This window comes from Crassostrea angulata, chromosome 8 (assembly GCF_025612915.1).
Source record: "Crassostrea angulata isolate pt1a10 chromosome 8, ASM2561291v2, whole genome shotgun sequence".
NCBI classification, from domain to species: Eukaryota; Metazoa; Mollusca; class Bivalvia; order Ostreida; family Ostreidae; genus Magallana; species Magallana angulata.
Genome location: NC_069118.1, coordinates 33,762,845 through 33,788,969, shown reverse-complemented (window position 1 = coordinate 33,788,969; position 26,125 = coordinate 33,762,845). Strand labels below are relative to the sequence as shown.

The following is a 26,125-nucleotide window of genomic DNA, read 5'->3' as shown; positions in this document are numbered from 1 at the left end:
AATCCACATGAATTCATTAAAAATGTAAATTGAAGCAGTTAAGACACATGAAGCAATTTCAAATAAAGTTATAAAAAAAAGGGACCCAACATCAACGCCTCCGCTTGTCGTTAGTGACACATGTTATATCTCAATCTGATATAGTTTCATAATCACTGTTTGACCACAAACTGAGTTACAGTTTATATTTATATATTATAAATGCATCCTTTTAAAGGATACATTTTCAAACTCCTTTATATCACATTTTCTATCTCTTCAAGCCTTGAGATAACCAATTAGCAAACAATATCCATCTACCGGTATACCCCTATATCCAAGTTGTTCCTGTTATCAGAAAATTGAAAAAAAAATATATATAAAAAAGAAACCACATATTACGGCAAATTACAAAATGTGCAAAATTACTTATCTGACATTAGATTGCCTGTTAATTAATCAGTTATGGATCAATTGCTTTTTATTTACAACAAACCAGAATGAATTTATTGCATATATATATATATATATATATATATATATATATATATATATATATATATATATATATATATATATATATATATATATATATATATACTTTTCTTGTTCAAAGTTCATAATGAATGATGATTCAATGATCTTATGATACGATTTGCTGTCCAATACATTGCTGTTGTGACACTCTTTTAAGCTGACTTTTCTGTTATAAATGGCCACCATCGGTCTCAGTTGATGTATTATCTAGACCTGACTTTCCAGCTTTTAGTGGTTACCCACTAAAATTCAGGTTTTTATGTGCTCACTAGAGCTAACTCTCAGATACATATCTTCATTTGATATGCACAAAAAGTCGACTTTCACATAATCAGAGTTTATCCACTATGTTACAGCTTATGAGATGTTTTCACCATAGAAGAAACTGACTTCCATGTTATAAGTTAGTTCAGTTGTGCTCTCTAGTTTGAGTTTCATGTGTTGTGCAGCTAATTCAACTAGGACGTCTTGTCACAGCCATCTTCTGCGTTCTGGCTTCCGGAACTCTCGGAGGAATGAGTGGAGTTTCGGTTCGATTCCTCGGGAAGTTCCAAGTTCACCATCTTTTTTAGTACATTCAACCATCTATCAGGTCAAGAGGGTATAATCAAAACGATTGTAACCACAGGCCTCTACCGAATTTTTACCCTCTCTATACAGAAACACACCCTGGTGTATTTACATATAGAGATGGTATGTACTGTAAATTCCTTATATTACGCGAGTACTTAATTCCGCGATCCCGCTGGTTTGTTTCAAATCGCGAGAATATAAAATCGCGAACGTTGAACTTTTCTCCTTATTTCTTATAGTTTTCAACTCTCAGAAAATAATGGTGAGATTTTAAAATCCGCGAAAGATGCTTCCCGCGATTTTACACGGATATTAATTCCTCACATTTATTTAGGAATTTACTGCATACAAAATATGGCTTATTAGAAATTCAGAGGCCTGTGCATAAACACAAAAAGTTTCACATAAAAATGGATCATGATGTACTACTACAATTACAATATCAACACCTCTTGCGAGAAAAAAAAAATGGATGTTGTTAATTCCTTAAGTTTTATAAACAATTAACACATCAGGTGGGGATCTGTGTAATTGGAATTTTACCTGTCTCTGCTTGCAGTACACTCGGACTGTAGATAAGTGGGAGGAAGTTTCTGCTGGTGACTCAAACAAAAGACATTCTCGATGTTGTCCACAGGAAATATTACTTGGTAACCTGGTAATGGTAGGGTTGCTATGGCATAAATATCCTGTTTGGGAGGAAAACGAAAAATATAATGGCATTCTTTTGCACCACTCTCCATCCTATTTAATCTAGCATGAGTGCCTGTATACACAAAGTAGAACAACAAATTTGGGCACTCTCCAACACAGGAAGACTTCAAATACTCACATGGTGAGCCTTAAATTCGTACATGGCAAACTCCTTGGTAATGACAAACCATCTCTTGTTCCAAGTCTTGCCTCGATCCATGCTCTTCTGGAGGTACCCAGAGAGAATAGAGGGGTCATTGGCATTCATCTGTAGCAAAAAACAGGTGGAATACTCAAGTTTCATAGAGAAAGGAATTGCTGTATACTTACACATACATATTGGTACACGCTTAAGTACTTTTATACAATGCGTACAGAATGACACACAATTTTGAGCACTGAAATCATTCCTGATTTGTTATATTGAATATTAAAATCTGATATAAATTTAAATTACAGAACTGCAGAGAAATAGACAAAAACTAAAATTACTTATTTACATTTTTCAGTGTCTTTGTCTGTGATAACATTATGTATCAAGTTTGTACTATACAGTCCAATTAATTCAATATGACATATAATTAGGGTTTGCTTATTTATATTAAGATATTTCATCGTGTAATTGCTGAAAATAATGTAAATATAAGTAATAAGGAATAATTCTTTGAATATTATGAGGTGATAATTTCGGACCTAGAAAGATCAAATCTATCATAAAGCCCTTTGCGCTGTAAATGATTTGCTGCACAGCTGACACATCGAAACCTCATCGTCCTTGATCCAGTGTTGGGCCACATTGCCGAGATCGTTTTCCGACCTCTTATTCAAAGAGGATAGACAAAATCCCAATTATAAAAAATTAATATGATTATATACATAATAGACATTTTACAAGATTGATGCCACATCAAAACTTTTTTAAAAATTAAATCCAGGTGAAATCTTTGGCCTTGAATATGGATCAAGCTTCAGTATATTCTGCTTGTATTTTCCATTCCTTCTCCTCCATTGCATGGTGGTAACTCTGCTGCTCGTACTGAAGGTTTTCTTGTTATTATGATATGTTATTTTCATGACAAGTACAGGTAGTTTCTTATCTGTATTTGAATTAAGCACGTTTTTATAATATGAATTTTCGGACTTTTTCGACACAAAAATGTTGATAAAACCCCATATGAATCATGTTAAATAATATTAAAAGGTAGAATAAATTCAATCATACTATGTATCAGTGATAGAAATATTTCTGGAAAATTCATAGATCCAAGCAATATTGAACAACCAAACGCTCGGCTCTCGTCGTTAATCTCCGACAAGCAAGAGAGACTCTCTGCTTGTCGGAGATTTACGGAGACAGCCGAGCGTCGAGTTGAACGAGACTATATTGAACTCTGGCGTAAGAATACATACAACTACAAAAAATAACTAAATTGTTCGTATCATTTAAAATCGGACTACTTTCAAGGTATTTATAAATATGTTTCCTTGACAAACAATGCTTTAGCATACATTATTCGGATTTATCAATTATTCTCAAGAACTAATTCTTGCCAGCGGAGGTGATCTGTGCTTTGGTCCAAACACTGTTTCACTTTCGGTTTGTCAGAGTAACTGCATAAGAGAGTTGATTAAAATCAACTCCCAAAAATAAAATAAAAACAATGAATATGATTTTTGTAGAAATATTTCAGCATTTATTGATGAATGGAACCAGTTAATATAATTCTGACTAACAACTGTTCATATGTAATGAAACTGCAATGCTAGATACACGGCAGCTGTACAACATAACAGGCAAACATACACTTAGTACATGTATCTTAAAATCATAATGGTGATACATAATCTCAAAACCCTATGATTTGTTATACATTATATCAAAAAACATCACATTTACAATTTCAAAATAAAAACTATGGGGATTACCAAAAAAAACAAAAATAACACAATTATAGCAAAATATTAGAATCCACATAAATCCATTTAAATGCATGTAAATTGAAGCAGTTAAGACACGTGAAGCAATTTCAAATAAAGTTAAAAAAAAAAAAGGACCCAACATCAACGCCTCCGCTTGTCGTCGGTGACGCATGTTATATCTCAATCTGATATAGTTTCATAATCACTGTTAGACCACAAACTGAGTTACAGTTTATCTTTATATATTATAAATGCATCCTTTTAAAGGATACATTTTCAAACTCCTTTATATCACATTTCTATCTCTTCAAGCCTTGAGATAACCAATTAGCAAACAATATCCATCTATACCCCCACCCCCATATCCAAGTTGTTCCTGTTACATGTATCAGAAAATTGAAAAAAAATATATATATAAAAAAGAAACATCACATATTATGGCAAATTACAAAATGTGCAAAATTTCTCATCTGACATTAGATTGTCTGTTAATTAATCAGTTATGGATAAATTGCTTTTTATTTACAACAAACCAGAATGAATTTGATGCATATATATATATATATATATATATATATATATATATATATATATATATATATATATATATATATATATATATATATATATATATATATATACTTAATTTCTTGTTCAAAGTTCATAATGAATGATGATTCAATGATCTTATGATACGATTTGCTGTCCAATACATTGCTGTTGTGACACTCTTTTAAGCTGACTTTTCTGTTATAATAAATGGCCACCATCGGTCTCAGTTGATGCACTATCTAGACCTGACTTTCCAGCTTTTAGTGGTTACCCACTAAAATTCAGGTTGATGTGCTTACTATAGAACTAACTCTCAGGTAAAGTAGTGGTCACCAACTTTCATTTGATATGCACAAAAAGTTGACTTTCACATACACTGTAATAAGAGTTTATCCACTATGTTACAGCTTATGAGATGTTTTCACCAATGAAGAAACTGACTTCCATGTTATAAGTTAGTTCAGTTGTGCTCTCTAATTTGAATTTCATGTGTTGTACAGCTAATTCAACTAGGACGTCTTGTCACAGCCATCTTCTGCGTTCTGGCTTCCGGAACTCTCGGAGGAATGAGTGGAGTTTCGGTTCGATTCCTCAGAAAGCTCCAAGTTCACCATCTTTTTTAGTACATTCAACCATCTATCAAGTCAAGAGGGTATATTCAAAACGATTGTAACCACAGGCCTCTACCGAATTTTTACCCTCTCTATACAGAAACACACCCTGGTGTATTTACATATAGAGATGGTATGTACTGTAAATTCCTTATATTACGCGAGTACTTAATTCCGCGATCCCGCTGGTTTGTTTCAAATCGGGAGAATATAAAATCGCGAACGTTGAACTTTTCTCCTTATTTCTTATAGTTTTCAACTCTCAGAAAATAATGGTGAGATTTTAAAATCCGCGAATGATGCTTCTCGCAATTTTACACGGATATTAATTCCTCGCGTTTATTTAGGAATTTACAGTATACAAAATATGCCTTATTAGAAATTCAAAGGCCTGTGCATAAACACAAAAAGATTCACATAAAAATGGATCATGATGTACTACTACAATTACAATATTAACACCTCTAGCGAGAAAAAAGAACAAAAAAATTAAAGTTGATAATTTCTTAAGTTTTATAAACAATTAACACATCAGGTGGAGGGTCTGTGTTATTAGAATTTGACCTGTCTCTGCTTGCAGTACACTCGGACTGTAGATAAGTGGGAGGAAGTTTCTGCTGGTGACTCAAACAAAAGACATTCTCGATGTTGTCCACAGGAAATATTACTTGGTAGCCAGGTAATGGTAGGGTTGCTATGGCATAGATATCCTGTTTGGGAGGGAAAAGGAAAAAATATAATGGCATACTTTTGTAACACTCTCCATTCTATTTAATCTTGCATGAGTGCCTGTATACACACAAAGTAGAACAACAAATGTGTGCACCCTCCAACACAGGAAGACTTCAAATACTCACATGGTGAGCCTTAAATTCGTACATGGCAAACTCCTTGGTAATGACAAACCATTTCTTGTTCCAAGTCTTGCCTCGATCCATGCTCTTCTGGAGGTACCTAGAGAGAATAGAGGGGTCATTGGCATTCATCTGTAGGAAATAAACAGGTGGAATACTCAAGTTTCATGGAGAAAGGAATTGCTGTATACTTACACATACATATTGGTACAAGCTTAAGTACTTTTATACAATGCGTACAGAATGACACACAATTTTGAGCACTGAAATCATTCCTGATTTGTTATATTGAATATTAAAATCTGATATAAATTTAAATTACAGAACTGCAGAGAAATAGACAAAAACTAAAATTACTTATTTACATTTTTCAGTGTCTTTGTCTGTGATAACATTATGTATCAATTTTGTACTATACAGTCCAATTAATTCAATATGACATATAATTAGGGTTTGCTTATTTATATTAAGATATTTCATCGTGTAATTGCTGAAAATAATGTAAATATAAGTAATAAGGAATAATTCTTTGAATATTATGAGGTGATAATTTCGGTCCGGGAAAGATCAAATCTATAATAAAGCCCTTTGGGCTTTATTGGATTTAATCATGATTATTATTCCTTGATATATATTTCATGCAGAACACTCCCCATACTAATCAGCAAACATTTGAACAACTTTTCAGCTAACTTGTTACGAGATTGACACACTACTGTAAATTCCATATCACTACGCTAATTTCCAAGTAGCGTAGTGGACAATGCACTCGCTTTTCACCGCTGCGATCCGAGTTTGATCCGCGTGATCGACAGTGGTTGCATGTGATAGGGTATGGCGGGAGCCCACTTGGACACGTGGGTTCTCTCCAGGTACTCCGGCCTCCTCCCACACCAATGACCCCCTCGCGCTAACATCCGTGTCAACGAGATATATTAATATAAGTTGTAGAACTTGCTCATCGATCGTTGTAAAATAAATAAAGTTCAGTTTTTTTATTCCATATCAAATGCGAAGAATTAATTTCCACATAAAATCGTAAAAAGCAGTCCTCCCGGATTTTAAAATCATATTCTTATTTTTTAGAGTTTTTGAGCTATCATATGAAATCAAAACAAAAATTGGTCCTCGCCATTTTATATTTTAGTGATTTGATGCAAAACAGCAGTTTCACGGTATTAAGTGCTCGTGTAAAATACGGAATTTACAGTATCCTATTTTCAATATTAATCTGCAGATATTTGACCCTTTTACTTACCAGTTTGACCCCTTTACTTACCAATTTGACCCCTTTAGGAACTTTCTGGTCCACCACCTTTCCATCCACGTTTTTCAGGATGACGAAACATTTATCACAGACCCGATTTGGCTTGTTGTTGTCATACGCTAAATTACTCTATTTTGATGAACACTTTCCGCACACAACCTGTATTAATAGAAAGACAATGCTTTGCAGCTTGTCTCTTCTAAATTATCTAAGCTACAGTTCATATTCCTGTAATATAAAAAGAAATGACTAGATATCCATCCTTTTAACTATGTCTGTATTTGTGTCAGAAACAAATTTAAAGCATATAATGCTTAATGAAATTAAATTTTGAAGTAACATTTCTTTAAAGAAAGCAAGAATGGAAAAACATATGTTGAATTTAATTTATAAAAACTTTATATTCATTCATAAATGGGCAAAAATAGATTTTCAGTTAAAACTGGAGAGGATAAAGTTGTGAATGCCGAGGGTTTTTTACAATCTATATACCTGCATACATGTATACAAACTAAAACATCAAGAAACAGTTCTTTAGTGTACTGGTAATATACATTTTAGGATATACACACCCTTCCACAAGCACGACAATGGTGCCGCCGTTTTAACGCTGTAAATGATTTGCTGCACAGCTGACACATCGAGACCTCATCGTCCTTGATCCAGTGTGGGGCCACATTGCCGAGATCGTTTTCCGACACCTTATTCAAAGAGGATAGACAAAATCTCAATTGAAAAAATTAAAATTAATATGATTATATACATAATAGACATTTTACAAGGTTAATGCCACATCAAAACTTTTTTTAATTAAATCCAGGTGAAATCTTTGGCCTTGAATATGGATCAAACTTCAGTATATTCTGCTTGTAATTTCCATTACCTCTCCTCCATTGCAAATTGGTAACTCCGCTGCTCGTACTGAAGGTTTTCTTGTTTTTATGATATGTTAATTTCATAATAAGTACAGGTAGTTTTAATCTGCCCGTTTTTATAATATGAATTTTCGGACTTTTTCGACACAAAAATGTTGATAAAACCCCATATGAATCATGTTAAATAATATTTAAAGGTAGAATAAATTCAATCATACTATGTATCAGTGATAGAAATATTTCTGGAATATTTATAGATCCAAGCAATATTGAACAACCAAACGCTCGGCTCTCGTCGTTAATCTCCGACAAGCAAGAGAGACTCTCTGCTTGTCGGAGATTTACGGTGACAGCCGAGCGTCGAGTTGAACGAGACTATATTGAACTCTGGCGTAAGAATACATACAACTACAAAAAATAACTAAATTGCTCGTACCATTCAAAATCGGACTATTTTCAAGGTATTTATAAATATGTTTCCTTGAGAAACAATGCTTTAGCATACATTATTCGGATTTATCAATTATTCTCAAGAACTAATTCTTGCCAGCGGCGGTGAACTGTGCTTTGGTCCAAACACTGTTTCACTTTCGGTTTGTCAGAGTAACTGCATAGGAGAGTTGATTAAAATCAACTCCCAAAAATAAAATAAAAACAATGAATATGATTTTTGTAGAAATATTTCAGCATTTATTGATGAATGGAACCAGTTAATATAATTCTGACTAACAACTGTTCATATGTAATGAAACTGAAATGCTAGATACACGGCAGCTGTACAACATAACAGGCAAACATACACTTAGTACATGTATCTTAAAATCATAATGGTGATACATAATCTCAAAACCCTATGATTTGTGATACATTATATCAAAAAACATCACATTTACAATTTCAAAATAAAAACTATGGGGATTACCAAAAAAACAAAAATAACACAATTATAGCAAAATATTAGAATCCACATAAATCCATTTAAATGCATGTAAATTGAAGCAGTTAAGACACGTGAAGCAATTTCAAATAAAGTTAAAAAAAAAAGGACCCAACATCAACGCCTCCGCTTGTCGTCGGTGACGCATGTTATATATCTCAATCTGATATAGTTTCATAATCACTGTTAAACCACAAACTAAGTTACAGTTTATCTTTATATATTATAAATGCATCCTTTTAAAGGATACATTTTCAAACTCCTTTATATCACATTTCTATCTCTTCAAGCCTTGAGATAACCAATTAGCAAACAATATCCATCTATACCCCCACCCCCCATATCCAAGTTGTTCCTGTTACATGTATCAGAAAATTGAAAAAAAAATATATATATAAAAAAGAAACATCACATATTATGGCAAATTACAAAATGTGCAAAATTTCTCATCTGACATTAGATTGTCTGTTAATTAATCAGTTATGGATAAATTGCTTTTTATTTACAACAAACCAGAATGAATCTATTGCATATATAGATATATACTTTTCTTGTTCAAAGTTCATAATGAATGATGATTCAATGATCTTATGATACGATTTGCTATCCAATATATTGCTGTTGTGACACTCTTTTAAGCTGACTTTTCTGTTATAAATGGCCACCATCGGTCTCAGTTGATGCATTATCTAGACCTGACTTTCTAGATTTTAGTGGTTATCCACTAAAATTCAGGTTGATGTGCTCACTAGAGCTAACTCTCAGATAAAGTAGTGGTCACCAACTTTCATTTGATATGCACAAAAAGTCGACTTTCACATAATCAGAGTTTATCCACTATGTTACAGCTTATGAGATGTTTTCACCATAGAGGAAACTGACTTCCATGTTATAAGTTAGTTCAGTTGTGCTCTCTAGTTTGAGTTTCATGTATTGTGCAGCTAATTCAACTAGGACGTCTTGTCACAGCCATCTTCTGCGTTCTGGCTTCCGGAACTCTCGGAGGAATGAGTGGAGTTTCGGTTCGATTCCTCGGGAAGCTCCAAGTTTACCATCTTTTTTAGTACATTCAACCATCTATCAAGTCAAGAGGGTATAATCAAAACGATTGGTTAGTATTGTAACCACAGGCCTCTACCGAATTTTTACCCTCTCTATACAGAAACACACCCTGGTGTATTTACATATAGAGATGGTATGTACTGTAAATTCCTTATATTACGCGAGTACTTAATTCCGCGATCCCGCTGGTTTGTTTCAAATCGCGAGAATATAAAATCGCGAACGTTGAACTTTTCTCCTCATTTCTTATAGTTTTTAACTCTCAGAAAATAATGGTGAGATTTTAAAATCCGCGAAAGATGCTTCCCGCGATTTTACACGGATATTAATTCCTCATATTTATTTAAGAATTTACAGTATACAAAATATGGCTTATTAGAAATTCAGAGGCCTGTGCATAAACACAAAAACTTTCACATAAAAATGGATCATGATTTACGTACAACAATTATAATATTAACACCTCTTGCGAGAAAAAAAAACAAAAAAATAAATGTTCATAATTTCTTAAGTTTTATAAATTATTAACTCTTAGACTACAAGTTTGCAGGTGGGGGTCTGTGTTATTGGAATTTTACCTGTCTCTGCTTGCAGTACACTCGGACTGTAGATAAGTGGGAGGAAGTTTCTGCTGGTGACTCAAACAAAAGACATTCTCGATGTTGTCCACAGGAAATATTACTTGGTAACCAGGTAATGGTAGGGTTGCTATGGCATAGATATCCTGTTTGGGAGGAAAAGGGAAAAAGTATAATGGCATACTTTTGTAACACTCTCCATTCTATTTAATCTTGCATGAGTGCCTGTATACTATGGGTACACACAAAGTAGAACAACAAATTTGGGCACCCTCCAACACAGGAAGACTTCAAATACTCACATGGTGAGCCTTAAATTCGTACATGGCAAACTCCTTGGTAATGACAAACCATCTCTTGTTCCAAGTCTTGCCTCGATCCATGCTCTTCTGGAGGTACCCAGAGAGAATAGAGGGGTCATTAGCATTCATCTGTAGCAAAAAAACAGGTGGGATATTCAAGTTTCATAGAGAAAAGAATTGCTGTATACTTACACATACATATTGGTACACGCTTAAGTACTTTACAATGCGTATAGAATGACACACAATTTTGAACACTTAAATCATTCCTGATTTGTTTTATTGAATATTAAAATCTGATATAAATTTAAATTACAGAACTGCAGAGAAATAGACAAAAACTAAAATTACTTATTTACATTTTTCAGTGTCTTTGTCTGTGATAACATTATGTATCAATTTTGTACTATACAGTCCAATTAATTCAATATGACCTATAATTAGGGTTTGCTTATTTATATTAAGATATTTCATCGTGTAATTGCTGAAAATAATGTAAATATAAGTAATAAGGAATAATTCTTTGAATATTATTAGGAGATAATTTCGGTCCGGGAAACTTCAAATCTATAATAAAGCCCTTTGGGCTTTATTGGATTTAATCATGATTATTATTACTTGATATATATTTCAGGCAGAACACTCCCCATACTAATCAGCAAACATTTGAACAACTTTTCAGCTATCTTGTTACGAGATTGACACACTACTGTAAATTCCATATCAAAGGCGAGGAATTAATTTCCACATAAAATCGTAAAAAGAAATCCTCCCGGATTTTAAAATCATGTTTTCATTTTTTCACAGTTTTTGAGCTATCATATGAAATCAAAACAAAAATTCGTCCACGCCATTTTATATTTTAGTGATCTGATGCAAAACAGCAGTTTCACGGTATTAAGTACTCGTGTAAAATAAGGAATTTACATTATCCTATTTTCAATATTAATCTGCAGATATTTGACCCTTTTACTTACCAATTTGACCCCTTTAGGAACTTTCTGGTCCACCACCTTTCCATCCACGTTTTTCAGGATGACGAAACATTTATCACAGACCCGATTTGGCTTGTTGTTGTCATACGCTAAATTACTCTTTTTTGATGAACACTTTCCGCATACAACCTGTATCAATAGAAAGACAATGCTTTGCGGCTTGTCTCTTCTAAATTATCTAAGCTATAGTTCATATTCATATAATGGAATATCAACGCAGGTAAAAAAATGTGGTTAATTAATAATATATAAAGAAATGTCTAGATATCCATCCTTTTAACTATGTCTGTATTTGTGTCAGAAACAAATATAAAGCATATGATGCTTAATGAAATTAAATTTTGAAGAAACATTTCTTTAAAGAAAGCAAGAATGGAAAAAACATATAATTATTTTATGTTGAATTTAATTTATAAAAACTTAATATTCATTCATAAATGGGCAATAATAGATTTTCAGTTAAAGCTGGAGAGGATAAATTTGTGAATGCAGAGGTTTTTTTCAATCTATATACCTGCATACATGTATGCAAACTCATACATCAAGAAACAGTTCTTTAGTGTACTGGTAATATACATTTAAGGATATACACACCCTTCCACATGCACGACAATGGTGCCGCCGTTTTAACGCTGTAAATGATTTGCTGCACAGCTGACACATCGAGACCTCATCGTCCTTGATCCAGTGTGGGGCCACATTGCCGAGATCGTTTTCCGACACCTTATTCAAAGAGGATAGACAAAATCCCAATTATAAAAAATTAATATGATTATATACATAATAGACATTTTACAAGATTGATGCCACATCAAAACTTATTTTTAATTAAATCCAGGTGAAATCTTTGGCCTTGAATATGGATCAAGCTTCAGTATATTCTGCTTGTAATTTCCATTACCTCTCCTCCATTGCATGGTGGTAACTCCCCTGCTCGTACTGAAGGTTTTCTTACTTTATAATCTTTGATCACATTTTTGATACTCTGAAATGTGAAAGGAAAAAATTGCATCAGAACTGCATTGAAATAGAATATCTACTATAATAATAACTGTGAGAAATGCATTTGTGCAAAATGTCTCTGTAGGCCCTTAGAGACCTCTATCATACATACTGTATACAGGGTTTTTTTCGCCCCATGTTATTTTTGCCATTCATCACTTACAAACAGTTAAATTGCCCTGTCCTTTCATCACTTGCAAACAGTTAAATTGCCCCGTTTCGAATTTGCCCACAGAAAGTCGTGTTGAAAGAGTGATAATTTAAGACATTGGAATTTGCCCAGTCTTAAATTCACCCGCTGACGTAGGACAAAACTGATGAAATAAAAACGAAGGCAAATATTTCTCTGTATACAGTAGTCTTAATATTCTGCCTTAACAGCATATACATACCTCGCACCAACTACTTTCTTCACCAGGATTTCTGCAATCACAAAATAATAGATTGCAATTAAAAAAGATACTGAACCATCAATAAAAAAAAACGGAAGATTCATTTGAATTTTTATTTGTTACAACTAAATCTTGACAATATCAACACTATCAAATCTACCTGGTCAGGGGCTTTTGTTCATATTTACTCCTTTATCCAGAGTTTTTTGCCTATTTTACTTACATACTTCTTAATAAAGCATCATGCTATCTTTCAAAATCAAATTTTCTGCTGATTTGAGAAACTATCTTCCTGTAATCGATAGTAATCCTTTTCCAGCCAATCTCTCATAAAAATATAAGAACCCCTAAGGTGTATATCATTCTTTATATTAATATTTTTTTAATGTGTGTGTATATATATATATATATATATATATATATATATATATATATATATATATATATATATATATATATATATATATATATTTATGTTTTTAACATACTGTACTAAAAAATCATTTATTTATTTAAAAATTAAATATTATAACTTTCATAACAATATCAGATAAATCTGAAAAAAAAGTCTAGGTTTCCTAAATAACCCCACATTACTCATTTGACAGTACATCCAAGTATATTTTTGCTATGTACGATATTAATCTATGACTAATCTGTATATATGCCTGGATGGCCGCATATAATTTTTTGTAAAAATCTACAACATCTGATGTAGAATGTTGATCAAAAATAATAATAGCAAAGAATAATTATTAGTTTTAACTGAACTCTTAACTGGGCAGCTTATCAGAAAAAATTTCAAATCCTGAGTTCAAATTGGAGGCCTACGGTCGATCAAACCAATTACAACCATCATTGAACATGTCATAATAATTTTATATATTCAATGCATTTTATGTGACCCACAGGGGCCAATGCCCGTTTTGACCTTAATTTCAATGTAAGCTTGTAAGTCAATGTACATGTAAATCAAGAGGCCACTATTTCAAGTAACATATTGGCATTTTATGTGACCCACATGGGGCCAATGCCCGTTTTGACCTTAATTTCAATGTAAGCTTGTAAGTCAATATACATGTAAATCAAGAGGCCACTATTTCAAGTAACATATTGGCTTTAGTTAACACAACTCTAATCATAGCAGCTAACTCTATGGTTACATTGAAATTAAGGTCAAAAAGGGATTAGCCCCTGTCATTTGACAATTCATTGAACAAATATCACTGATAAACTGACATAATGCTGTCAAAATATAACATGTATTTCAACCTATTTTCAAATATTCAAAATGACTACACAACACATGGTTGTGTTTTGGTCCCTGTATATATACTTACTCGTCTAAGAACTGGATGATTTTGTGTCGGCTTTTGACGTAAAATGTGTTTGGAATGTCAATATTTTCCCCTTCGAGTATCTGTAAAAATACAAACAAAAATAGTACCTGCGTTATCAACAATTATAACCACATTTATTACAAATACGCTTAAACACAACAAACATGGAAACAATACATTCTTTGTATAATACAACGTCGATGCTAGATGGTATAGATATCTTGTGTTACTGAAAGTATTAATGAAGTAACATTTTGTTCATTGAAAGAAATAATAGTGGTAACAACTCTATTCTAAATTGTATTAAGTCTTCAAAATGGAATAAATATTAAAAACACTGTACTATAAACTCTATTCAAAATTGCATTTATTTAAGCCTTTAAAAACTTTCACCTTATAAAATTAATATTTCATATACCGGTAGTACAGTGCTTATTAAGTTATGAGAAAGCTTTTTGATTTTAAAATACAGATATATACAAACTGTTAAGCGGTATTCCCAGTTTTATATTCCTAAAAGACCATGACTCTTTGTAAATCAAAAGCATGCAATGATTTAATTTCCTTGAACCATTATAATGAATTAATAATATTGATCTTAATATACTCAATTTATCATTCATGTCTGTCAGAAAACATGTCAGATGTCCTTTAATAATTTGCAAATGTGAAGAAAAAGTTGCTGTCATTTTTTTGTAAACACATACTGACAATAACAATTCTTTAGGAACCAAATTATTTTATGTTTCCTCCCCTTGGCCCAATGTACATCATAATTTATTTTTTTCTATTTCAACAAATAATGAATTAGTTTTTCTCTCCACTGAGAGCGGCGCAGTTGCACCGACTTTAATTATCCTTAAAATAAAAACAGATTTAATATCATACATATGTATCATTTGCATCACCATATAATGAAAAACATAAATGTATATTTTTGATGAAGCAAATGTATGCTAGTATCTTTACAAGGGAAATGTTAAATGGTACCTATGTGTAAGCATGATACATGATCTGGTTTTCATGGACAATGATACTGGTACAATGTAGTTATGGGGAATGGAAGTGGTTATCATGGACTTTGATATCTATGGTTAAATTGTGGAAAATAGTTAATACGGATGTTTATTATAAATAAAGCATACTCTGGAAACTATATTTGGGTAATTTCACTGGTATTTATAGGTGAAAGTATACTCATGATAAAATATGGGCAATGGTGTTGGCTGCCATATTGATATGCTTATTATATATATATATATATATATATATATATATATATATATATATATATATATATATATATATATATATAGTTTCGGTTTTGAGTCTAATTTAATGGACAGGTATGTTTTAAGCATTTGTTTTAAGAATGATTCTCTTTGAATATGACTTGAAGATGACTTGAAGATGGCAAATAAATGATCATTAAAGCATGTAGATGGGTAATGCAGAAATCAAACTAGAATTTGAGATAGCAGAAATTCTTTTAAAGCACTGAACTCATGTTGAAATAAATATTACATTAAAATGCTCTTGCACACCTGATAAATTCTATAAACATTTTTTTTTGTGGTGATTCATTTTAAACTGATTATTCATAATGCATGTTTATTAAAATTGGACCTATGGTGACTGAATGATAATGAAAGTTCACAGATGAAAATGATTTTGATTATTGCAAAACATGAACATAAAATAATGCTTGGTATTTCAATTCCAAACATTATAATCTTTCTTTAATGAAATTGTACTTGCTGAACTAGTAGGGAAAAAAAGTAGTAGCACATGTACTAGCTAGCATGTGCATAACCAAAAGGTCATTTAATACTAATCCACGTGTACAAAATTACACGTGTTTGTGTCTGTATTTTTACAATCTAATGAATTAACAGACAGTAAACTACTTCCCTACCTTTAAATACAAATTGAATATTTTCTCATTATCTGTGACAAATAAGACAAAATGAGATTTCTGGGAACAGATCAGAGAATTGTTTCGTTTATCCACCTTTTCCTTTAATTGAGGAGCCAAAAATTTCCAAATTTCTTATCATTTCTCTCGTTAATAAATTGCTGTACATTTCTTTAATTGAAATGAAAACAAAATGAGATCTTTGGCTTCAATTATACTTATAAGCATTCTAGCATGATCATAACACAGAATCTTGATTTTTCTCCCTATATCACTTAATGTTATCTTCATGTCTCGAACAAATTGTTGGAAGGAAGTAAGATTAATGGTAAATACATGTAATAAAAAGGTATACTGTTTGCAGGAAAATATCGGCCCTTAATTGTTTTATTTTCGCCCCCTTCGCCCTCCTTGTCAATGGGAAAATTTAAGACCAGGAAAATTCCAATGTCTAATTTACATCTCTTTTATCACAACACTATCTGGGCAAAATCAATACTGGGCGAAGATGTTGCAAGTGTAGAAGAGCGAAAATAACACGGGGCCAAAAATAACCTTGTATACAGTGCATAGTATTTATATAATTATGTTAATGCCAGCTATAAGCATGTGGAATTAAATGTTGCTAAGGCGGGCCCATTTCCATGACAACATACCCAGTCAGCATGAGTAATATTGTCCTCTATCTAGAAAAAAAAAATGATCAATCCAAATATAGAAACATGCTACATAAAATTCTTTGAAACTCGATCCTTCTCTGTCGCAATTGTCTTTGATGAACAACAATGACTAGCTCCTATGTCGTGTGTCCTAACATTACATCATGATAGCTTATAAGCTACAATCTACATACAACAATAACATTAATACAACAATCTGTATTCTAACATTCCTTCACAAATTTTGCTGCATAACTCTTTGTTAATTTAAAAAGAATTCATGAAATAAAAATCAAACACAGAAATAATGAATTTATAGAAATTTTGAAAGCATAGAGAAAATAAATCTAGAATTACAAAATTTCTAATAAAATTTTTTTAATAAACATTGCGATTAATTTTTCTTTCACATACCACGATGATTTTCTCTTTTTTTCCCAAACATTTATTTTTTGTTTTTTTGGATTGCCATTTACAACAATTAAATCAATTTACACAAATAAATGTTGCCAGTACTCTAGACTACATGCATATAAAGCAAACATGAAAATGTTTGGGACAGCTAGTCCCCATGAAATTCACTATAACCAAACTCTTACTGTACTGCAAAAAAAAATACAAGAGCAATATATTCATGGCAATTAAATGTGCAGAGTTAAAATACTTCTGATTACTAGTACATGTATAAATGTGCCACAGTTAGCTTTCTACATGCATTACTCACCTCCAAACCGTCGATGGTCAACTCCGCCTTCAGTTTGTAATTACCCAGCAGTACCTCTCCACAGATCAAAAGCAGATCGTTGAACTTTGAAAAGAACAGAAAAAGGAGTGAAAATATTTCACAACATTACAATAATGAGCGATTTTTATAGTGAATGTCTTATACTGTAGATTCCTTATTTTAAGCGAGCACTTAATTCCAAGATTCAACCGTTTTCCATCAAATCGCGAGAACGAAAAATCGCGAATGCTGAAGTTATATATCATAGTTTCATGTAGTATACATATATCTAAAAAAAAAAGCTAGGGTAGGTTTTAAAATTCGCGAGATATGCTTTTCACGATTTTATGGGGATATTAATTCCTCGCGTTTAATTAGGAATCTATAGTAATACATGTACATACTTTAACTACTAGTAATTCACTTTTTATGGACCTTTAAATAAATTAAAAGAGATTAGGAAAAAGGTGTATGTAATACTATAGCGAATTCATGCATTTATGCTTTCTTTGGTGGTTCATAATGGGCTTTGATAGTTAAAGTAGTACACAAAAAAGTTTAGAAAAGACCACTTAAGCCGGTTCTCTATTTTTCTGGAATGCTCTTTACCTTACTAGCAGCATGAACCACCAAAGAAAAATTCTTATTGGTTCAATTGTAATATGTTTCTTTATCAAGGACTTGTGGTTCTTAATATTCATGAATAGAATATTCTACATGTTCATTCATATATGCATGCATGTATCAAAACTGCATTATACAAATATTTTCAATGCCTGCATGCATGCACTTGCATATTTTTTTCAATTAATTATTTCCTTATATTTTTAATCTGTTATGAATATATATATACCAGTATTTAAAATTTTCCTGAATTTCCTGTTGCATTCAAATTGCTAATAAATCAATTGACCTTTGGTTAAAACTGTAAATTTAATCTGATATGAGTTTTATGTATTTTAATAGTTTTATTCTCAGGCTTAAAAATATTCCATCTGTACATTAAACTCAACCGCCATGGGAAAATAAGGCTTTAAAAAAGCCTTGTAAAATTTATCAGAAAAAAATATTTCTATTCTCTGATCACGCTGATATATAGATCTATTGAATTCAATGACTTGTGATGCAATAATGATTATCCAAAACATTAAAAGACTTATTCCCAATAGTTAGCAAAGACTAGGATTGCAAATTTGATTTCACATGCTGTGGAGTCATCATTGTTTGTAGGAGACCAATGTTTGTGGATTTTATTGGTAACCCCTTGTCCACAAATTACATCCACATGAACGTATATACATACTAGAATTTCTTTAATATTTATCAAAATTATCCCAAACTTGCTACCTACAAAATTACATCCCCACGAACCGGGAAAATTTTGGCTATTCAAACCCATGAACATTGACCCACACATATAAATATGACTCCACGGTGATATCTACACATCATAGAGGCAAACTTGTGTTTGAATGCATGCAGTAAAACTATAATTTAATATCATGGAATTTATGTGCTGCATGATATAATTTCAGGGTGTTTGACCTGACAGATTTTCCACACTGGGAGACTTGTTGTTGAGTATTTTATTGGCTGAGACAAGTTCTTACATTCTTTAAAATAACAAATAATCTAGCTACATTTTTTTACCATTTCTAACCGATTAAACTGAAGATGTTTCCCTTATAATCTCTTTCACAATTTTATTATCTATTTATTCTGTGGAATATTTTTATACATGTAAATATCTTCCAAACTGCGAGACATATTTAGCTGAAGCAACTTCTTATATTAACAAATAATCTATTACTGCCTACATTTATAGCAATTAAAACCTATTAAGTGAGAATTAAGGCTTAAATCCCTATTCCATTTGCTATTCTGTGGAAAGCTTACAATGTACGTTGACACTTAACTGAGAATACCACACACTAAGGGCTTAATGCCTGCAGAGATTGTTGGCCTTCAATACCAAAGGTTCCAGGTTAAAATCCTATGAAGGGCGTTTTTAATGAACAGCTGGTCCCTGCTTTGATTTATTTTTTAAAAATTTTTTTTACGTTATGACGATAAGGGAGAAACAGATTTGTTCCTGCTCTAAAAATGTTTTTCTTGGTGAAATAAATGTTGTGTTATGTTTTTTTCCGTATGTTTGTACAATGATTAAATTATATTAAAACATACAGATAAACATATACTTCAAAATAAAGTGGGTTAATCCAATATTTTTCCACCTTTAATAAAACAAAGGGTACTTGTTTACAGAAATCTATAAAAGCTAATTCTCTTTGATGAAAAGAAGAACTCTTTATATATATACAGTCAAACTTCGTAACTTTGAACTAGATGGGACTGTTTTAAAAATATTGAGATATCCGAGTACATGTATTAGAGATATCGAGGGTAAAATACTTTTAAAGATAAGTGGTTGGGACAAATTACTTCGACACACCAATTATATTCAAGATATTAATTTTTTGTTGGTGCCACGCAACATTCAAGCGACATAAACATTGTAAGCTAGACCAGTCAAAAATCATGTATTTTGTTTTCACTAAATTCTGGTGGGTAAAATATTTATATAAAGAAAAAATTAAATAAGATAGTATAGAGCATGGTATAGAGTTTAATTATAAACACAGTAGAATCATTTAAATTCATGGAGGCCTGCAATGGACCATTTACCAATCTTTTAAACAAACCCCTGCATGGCCAGGTCTTACCGTTAATAATACGGATTCATTCTTATGACTAATAAATTCATGTAGGTCATTATCATAATTTGTTGAGGATGTAAATTTGTTGGTCATAAGTATACCTACAACTTCAACAAAAATTGAGCCACCATGAATAAATTACTCATTTTACAGTGAAAATTTTAACAAATAACTCCCACACACCAAGAAGAGATATCTGTCCAGTCGTTCTCCGCCCCGGGCTGAGATCTTCTTGATTTTCCCTTCCCTCACCAATTCTCGGGTGGGGCTAATTAGGTCAATGGTGGTGGCAACTTTTTCTTTGATCTCAAGAAGCTTGTGAAATTTTTCCTAGAAATAAATATTCCATGATTATGCATTATAAAAAGGATTTGTGAAATTTACACTCTTGTCTTGTTTACATCTCAAATAAGGTTCTCATGGCATCTTCTTCTTCAAATCACTTCATCAAATTTTGAGTAAACTTTACAAAATAAAAAAAATATATATATATAAATATAATATTCTTAATATTATTCATAATTTTAAAACTTACAATTTTTCTCATGGCCTCCTCTGAGTGTTTGGCTGCAATTTCTACTTTTTCTAAAGCAGCTGTAAAATGAAGTAAGCTTTATCAAATAAAGTTATCATATAACATTTATAATACAAAGCAAATATGATGACTGAGGGTTAATTCAATAAGGCCTAATATGAAACGTTAATTAATTTTAAAAAGTTTAGTACATGTAGAGCAAAATAATTGTATGATGCAAAAATTTTGAAGTATATTTACAATTCATCTGGCACTCATAGAGAAATTAATAACTAAAAGGCAAAAATTAATTTAAATAATCAATTAATTTCTTGAAAGAGTACAATGTATAACTTTCATCTTTCAATTAACTGTTGTCATAGAAGAAATCTGACCTTTAGCATCTTGGATATCCGGCGAGCCTTCGGGTAAATGTTTAATGTAATCTGAGAAAGCAAAAATAGGTATAAATTTTATTTAACAAATATTGAAATCTTCATATTCAAATTAACGAAGCATTTCTCAACCAGGTCTTATCGATAATTTCAAATTAAATATTGTATTAGATCAAACCATATTATCTTAAACTCAATGGCAGTGACTACCCATAATCCAAAAAACTTAAAAATAACCAGGGATTACTAGAAAGATTTTTTATAAAATATTTTATACAATTTGCTCAAAAAATTAACTGGGCATGTTCAGTCAAGCGCTTGAACAAACAGATTTGTTTGTCTGTGCCAAAAGTTATGCGTTTCGGGCAGTCGGGCAGACGATTATTTCAAACACTCTTACTAGGGAGGACAACTCCATCAAGTTAGCAGCCCATTTCCAAATTTTTAGACTATGCGCCGAGTACCGTAATATAGGAAACACAGAAATGCTCCGCAAGGTTCACACATGTAGGAGTTGGTGGATAACTTACCCTTAAGTAGAAGTTGGTATCTAGGAATTCTCTGAATGGGCTCCAACATGTGATGCTGAAGAGTCAACTTTCCACATTCTGGAAGGATCTGGAATAACCAATGCACAATAAGCCCATCAACAATCTGAACTGACTCAATGTATATAATGTTCTTTGACAAAATGACAGATGAGTGAACTGACATGCATACACAGATGGCTCTGTGTTATCAATTATAAAAGTATTGTAGTACATGCAATTCATATAAGAAATAAACAGCAATTTAAAAAGTTCACTAGGATATGAACTCGGTTGGTCACATGATCAAATCCTGTGAAGTCCGAAGGGCTTCCTAGAAGGTTTGATCATGTACCAACCAAGTTCATATCCCGATGAACTTTTTAACATTGCTGTTTATTACTTATATTTATATTTGAGAATGGCAAAACCATTCAGAATCATTAATATAACAGTGTTTTTACGTTTACAATATTGCACCTGTCAAGCTATATAAACATGATTGTGTGGTTATCATTGTGACTTCACAAAAACGTTCACACAGAATTGAACATTTTTCCTATTCTATAGGTTCATATCACAAAGCATATTTGCGATTGTAAAAATTGAGGATTATAAGGAAGAGCTAAAATTTATTCTATATTTTCACACTACCATCAAGGTGGTGCAACATCAAATCAAAAAACATACATGTAGTTAATAACCCCCCCCCCCCCCATTAGTTACACCTAGCTACTTCATGCATTTGCATTTGCAAAGTGGTCATACAAATGTACTGTGATACTGACCTGGATTTCTTTGATAAGACAGGAGAACTTGGGCGACTTTTCCATCCAAGTATTAATGAGGTTCATGGCATGGTCAAAGTTGCGTACATATTCTGTATACAATTTCAGGAAAGGGGCGTTTGTTTTCATCAAGTCTCCTATTCGAGGCTGGGCATCCCTATATGAAAAAAAAAATCTTTAAAACTTTGTACCATAAAATTTCACCTGTTGATCCTCTATCAATAAGTCTTTACAATGAAAAGAATTACATGAATCAGAAAATTACAAAATCTGTCAGAGATTGAGAGTAGCTTCTCTCTCTCTCTCTCTCTCTCTCTCTCTCAAACGCAGTTCTATCAAATGTTGTATACTCAAATTATATTTGAGACAGTATGAAAGATTTGGAGCTTTTGGTGATGTACATATACAGTGATTGAGCAATGAATTGTGGTACAAATCTAATGTTGATGTCTAAACAAATGAAAAAATTAAAGATTAACAAATTACACACCAGACTTCCATGCGTTTTGTAAGCTGAGGCAGAAGGAAGTCTTTGTGGAAATGGTGGATACTGGTAATGTTGGAGAAAATCTGTGGTATCACGTCCGTCGGCAGAAATTTCTGGCTGTCATTCTCCTCGTGTAACTTCTTTTGGAAAGTCTAATTTAAACAAGAAAAAGAAAACTTAAAAAACTTTCAATTACTGGTATGCCTTATTGTGACCCTGCATATACATGCATGTAGCTACCAGAATTATTTTTAAACATTGAGAATATTTTAAAAGAGTTTTAACAGTTCATTTAAAGTTTGATAACTGTGGAATCATTTTTATTTGTGGGGGTCAATGTTCGTGGGTAGCCAAAATATTCCTAGTTCATGGGGACGTAACTTTGATGGTAGCAAGATCCATTTTGTAAATATATACTAAACAAATGCTTGACGTATATACATTCAATGGGATGCAAATTTGTGTGCAAGGGTTAGCCATGAACATCTTGAATCTTTCCCTCCTCAGATGAAAAACCAACAAAAATGGAATGTATAGATTGAATTTGAAAACATTTGTGTTTCAAAGACAGGAAAATGCTCCCAGGGGCCCACATGTCCATATTTGCCCCTCCTTAGAACCTAAGGTCAGGGGCCACAAATTTCACAATTTAGGTAGAGGGTTTCATGAACATCATAACCATTCATTTAGGGTTTTTTTTTCAAATATACATGGGATGTAGTAGCTAGATAGCAAAAGGCATGAACCCAACCCATGCAGTGGCCATGAATTTAGGCAGAGAGTTTTATGAGCATCATAACCATCTGTCTGTAGCTCCTGGCATAAAAACACATGAAAAATTTCAGATAATCAACCTTGCATGGAGTTACACTTCCTTATGTGTTAAAAAGTTGCGATTTACAGCACACAAAAACTTGACAATGCGCTAGTTTTGGACTGATTAATCTTTAAAAAAAACACCCATGAATTGGTTAGCTGGTAAATAGAATTGCGTAAATTGAGAGATTAATGTGGAGCTTTCCTCAAAGTACTGGAGAGCAAATATTATAGTTCTAATAACAAAGAAATTAGTCAATTTTGCAACTAGGAATTTGATGCCTTTCCAAGAATATTGATGAAAGAGGAGGAAACCATGCAACCTATTTCGCATGTCTGCAGGAAGTCAGGTGGTTGTTTTTGTTTACTAAATTACACAAATGTCACGATTGTGTACATGCTTAACAATGTTAATTTGTTATATAATCATGTATTATAGGTACTAATTGTAGTTTGTTTTACATTTACCATACCCTAACTCATGCCTTTAGTAAGGCCTATAAAAAAAATTTGTGTGTTTAGGGTAACACTGATGAAATAATTAGGTTAGGTAGGTAGGGATTTTTCTTAATTTTATCATATTTTTTTCTGCATGAATCCTAAGAATGTTTGTTTGTGTCATATTTATAAACAGATTTTTTAATAGAAATAATATAAAATTCACAATCGGATAAAAACAGACATCTAAAAATGTTAGGAGCAGGGCATTTTTTTGGGGGGTTGGTTCGAGTTACCCTAAACACATAACTTTTTTTTTAGGCCTAATTATAATTTTTAAATAGGATGAAACTAAAAATAGCCCTTAGGGGAATCGTATACGTCATTGTCACAGTTCCAACTTATATATTGTATCATTGTTCACATACTTCGTTTTTTTCTTGTACATAAAGGATCAATTTATGCTTTACGGAAGAAATTGTACTATCTTTTCTCTCTTGAATCAATAAAATAATTGTGAATGCGTTGATCCTCCACCCATTTTAAATTTTTTGTATTCGTCAAAAATTAGCTGTCAATGTCACATTGTCAACTGACTGATATTCAAAAGGATGCATTGCTTTCCTGGCAGGAAAATAAAAATTTTTAATTTTAAACTTTTGACATTTTTGTGACGAGATCAAATCTAGTATTGTAATTTACAGTATACGGTAATGATAACATTTACCGTATAAGTAAACAAAAATATGCATTTTCAGCGCCAATCGTAATTAATTGACAGAAATTTCAGCAAGTATAGCCCTATAAAGATAATGAAATTGTACGGGAACAAACATGTACCTCGTCCAGAAGCTGTAGCCTTTTCGTATAAGCTGTTTCGGTCTGTAAGAGCTCTGACGCAATCTTCTTTAATTTACACTGCCCAACACAGTTTGGATCCTCCTAGTGAAATGTCAGATCAAAGATTAAATATAATGAAACCTTCTTTGATTATATGATACATGTGTATGAATAATAAACTAATTTGTAGATTTTACTTGCCATAATATATTCACATATATATATATTTGTAAAATATGTACTTCTACAGCACAAACAATGGATCAGAACAAATTCCTGAATAAAGCTGTTTTCAGGAGGCAAATTAACACACACTTAACAAGATCTTATATTATTTTCAAAGTAAGACAACTTAATTGATTTGAGAAAAAGTAGATCTTACTGCATGTAATATATAATTTTCACAACACAAATTGACCTTGACATTCTTTCCCCTAAATACACACACACAAAAAGAAATAATGTGTGAATTGTGCTAATTTAATTAACAGGCCAGGATTACAATTCCGCAGGAACGTGATGCAGGTGAACATGGCGTAGAAATAATGTGTGAATTGTGCTAACCAGCCATGATTACAATTCAGCGAGGATGCACATGTACATGGCGTATGAATCAATTAATTATGATGCATGTTTTACATATTATACATTATAAGAATATATTTACATTTTCAACTGTCTTATATTGTCTGTGATCACATTAAAAATCAATTTTGAACCCTAAAACCCAGTACATCCATAAAACATGAGAGACACAAAATGTGTGTCTTATAGCATAACCGAAAAAGGGTATTGGCTGCGCTGCACACCCAATCCCCACCCCTATCCAAAATAAA

General features: G+C 32.2%; 1 protein-coding gene and 1 pseudogene across 7 annotated transcripts in view; both read right to left on the bottom strand.

Annotated features, from left to right (window-relative positions):
• Positions 1 to 4,327: 4,327 nt before the first annotated feature.
• LOC128161747 (FYVE, RhoGEF and PH domain-containing protein 2-like) lies at positions 4,328 to 8,094 on the bottom strand (annotated as a pseudogene).
• A 927-nt stretch (positions 8,095 to 9,021) lies between these two features.
• Positions 9,022 to 26,125, bottom strand: part of LOC128161745 (FYVE, RhoGEF and PH domain-containing protein 4-like) — a 49,086-nt gene continuing 31,982 nt past the window's right edge. For 6 of the 7 annotated variants that reach the window (XM_052825131.1, XM_052825130.1, XM_052825133.1 and 3 more), the window contains 17 exons: positions 25,290 to 25,391; positions 23,199 to 23,347; positions 22,709 to 22,865; positions 21,924 to 22,011; positions 21,394 to 21,444; positions 21,020 to 21,078; positions 20,668 to 20,814; positions 17,768 to 17,851; positions 17,041 to 17,070; positions 14,470 to 14,549; positions 13,130 to 13,160; positions 12,637 to 12,720; positions 12,330 to 12,458; positions 11,718 to 11,864; positions 10,741 to 10,869; positions 10,439 to 10,584; positions 9,022 to 9,875 (listed from right to left, as the gene is read on the bottom strand). In XM_052825131.1, the coding sequence (XP_052681091.1) occupies positions 9,749 to 9,875; positions 10,439 to 10,584; positions 10,741 to 10,869; positions 11,718 to 11,864; positions 12,330 to 12,458; positions 12,637 to 12,720; positions 13,130 to 13,160; positions 14,470 to 14,549; positions 17,041 to 17,070; positions 17,768 to 17,851; positions 20,668 to 20,814; positions 21,020 to 21,078; positions 21,394 to 21,444; positions 21,924 to 22,011; positions 22,709 to 22,865; positions 23,199 to 23,347; positions 25,290 to 25,391 (1,740 nt within the window). In that variant the 3' untranslated portion in view covers positions 9,022 to 9,748. The remainder of the gene's footprint in view (positions 9,876 to 10,438; positions 10,585 to 10,740; positions 10,870 to 11,717; positions 11,865 to 12,329; positions 12,459 to 12,636; positions 12,721 to 13,129; positions 13,161 to 14,469; positions 14,550 to 17,040; positions 17,071 to 17,767; positions 17,852 to 20,667; positions 20,815 to 21,019; positions 21,079 to 21,393; positions 21,445 to 21,923; positions 22,012 to 22,708; positions 22,866 to 23,198; positions 23,348 to 25,289; positions 25,392 to 26,125) is intronic. The other variant, XM_052825132.1, reaches the window with a different exon arrangement.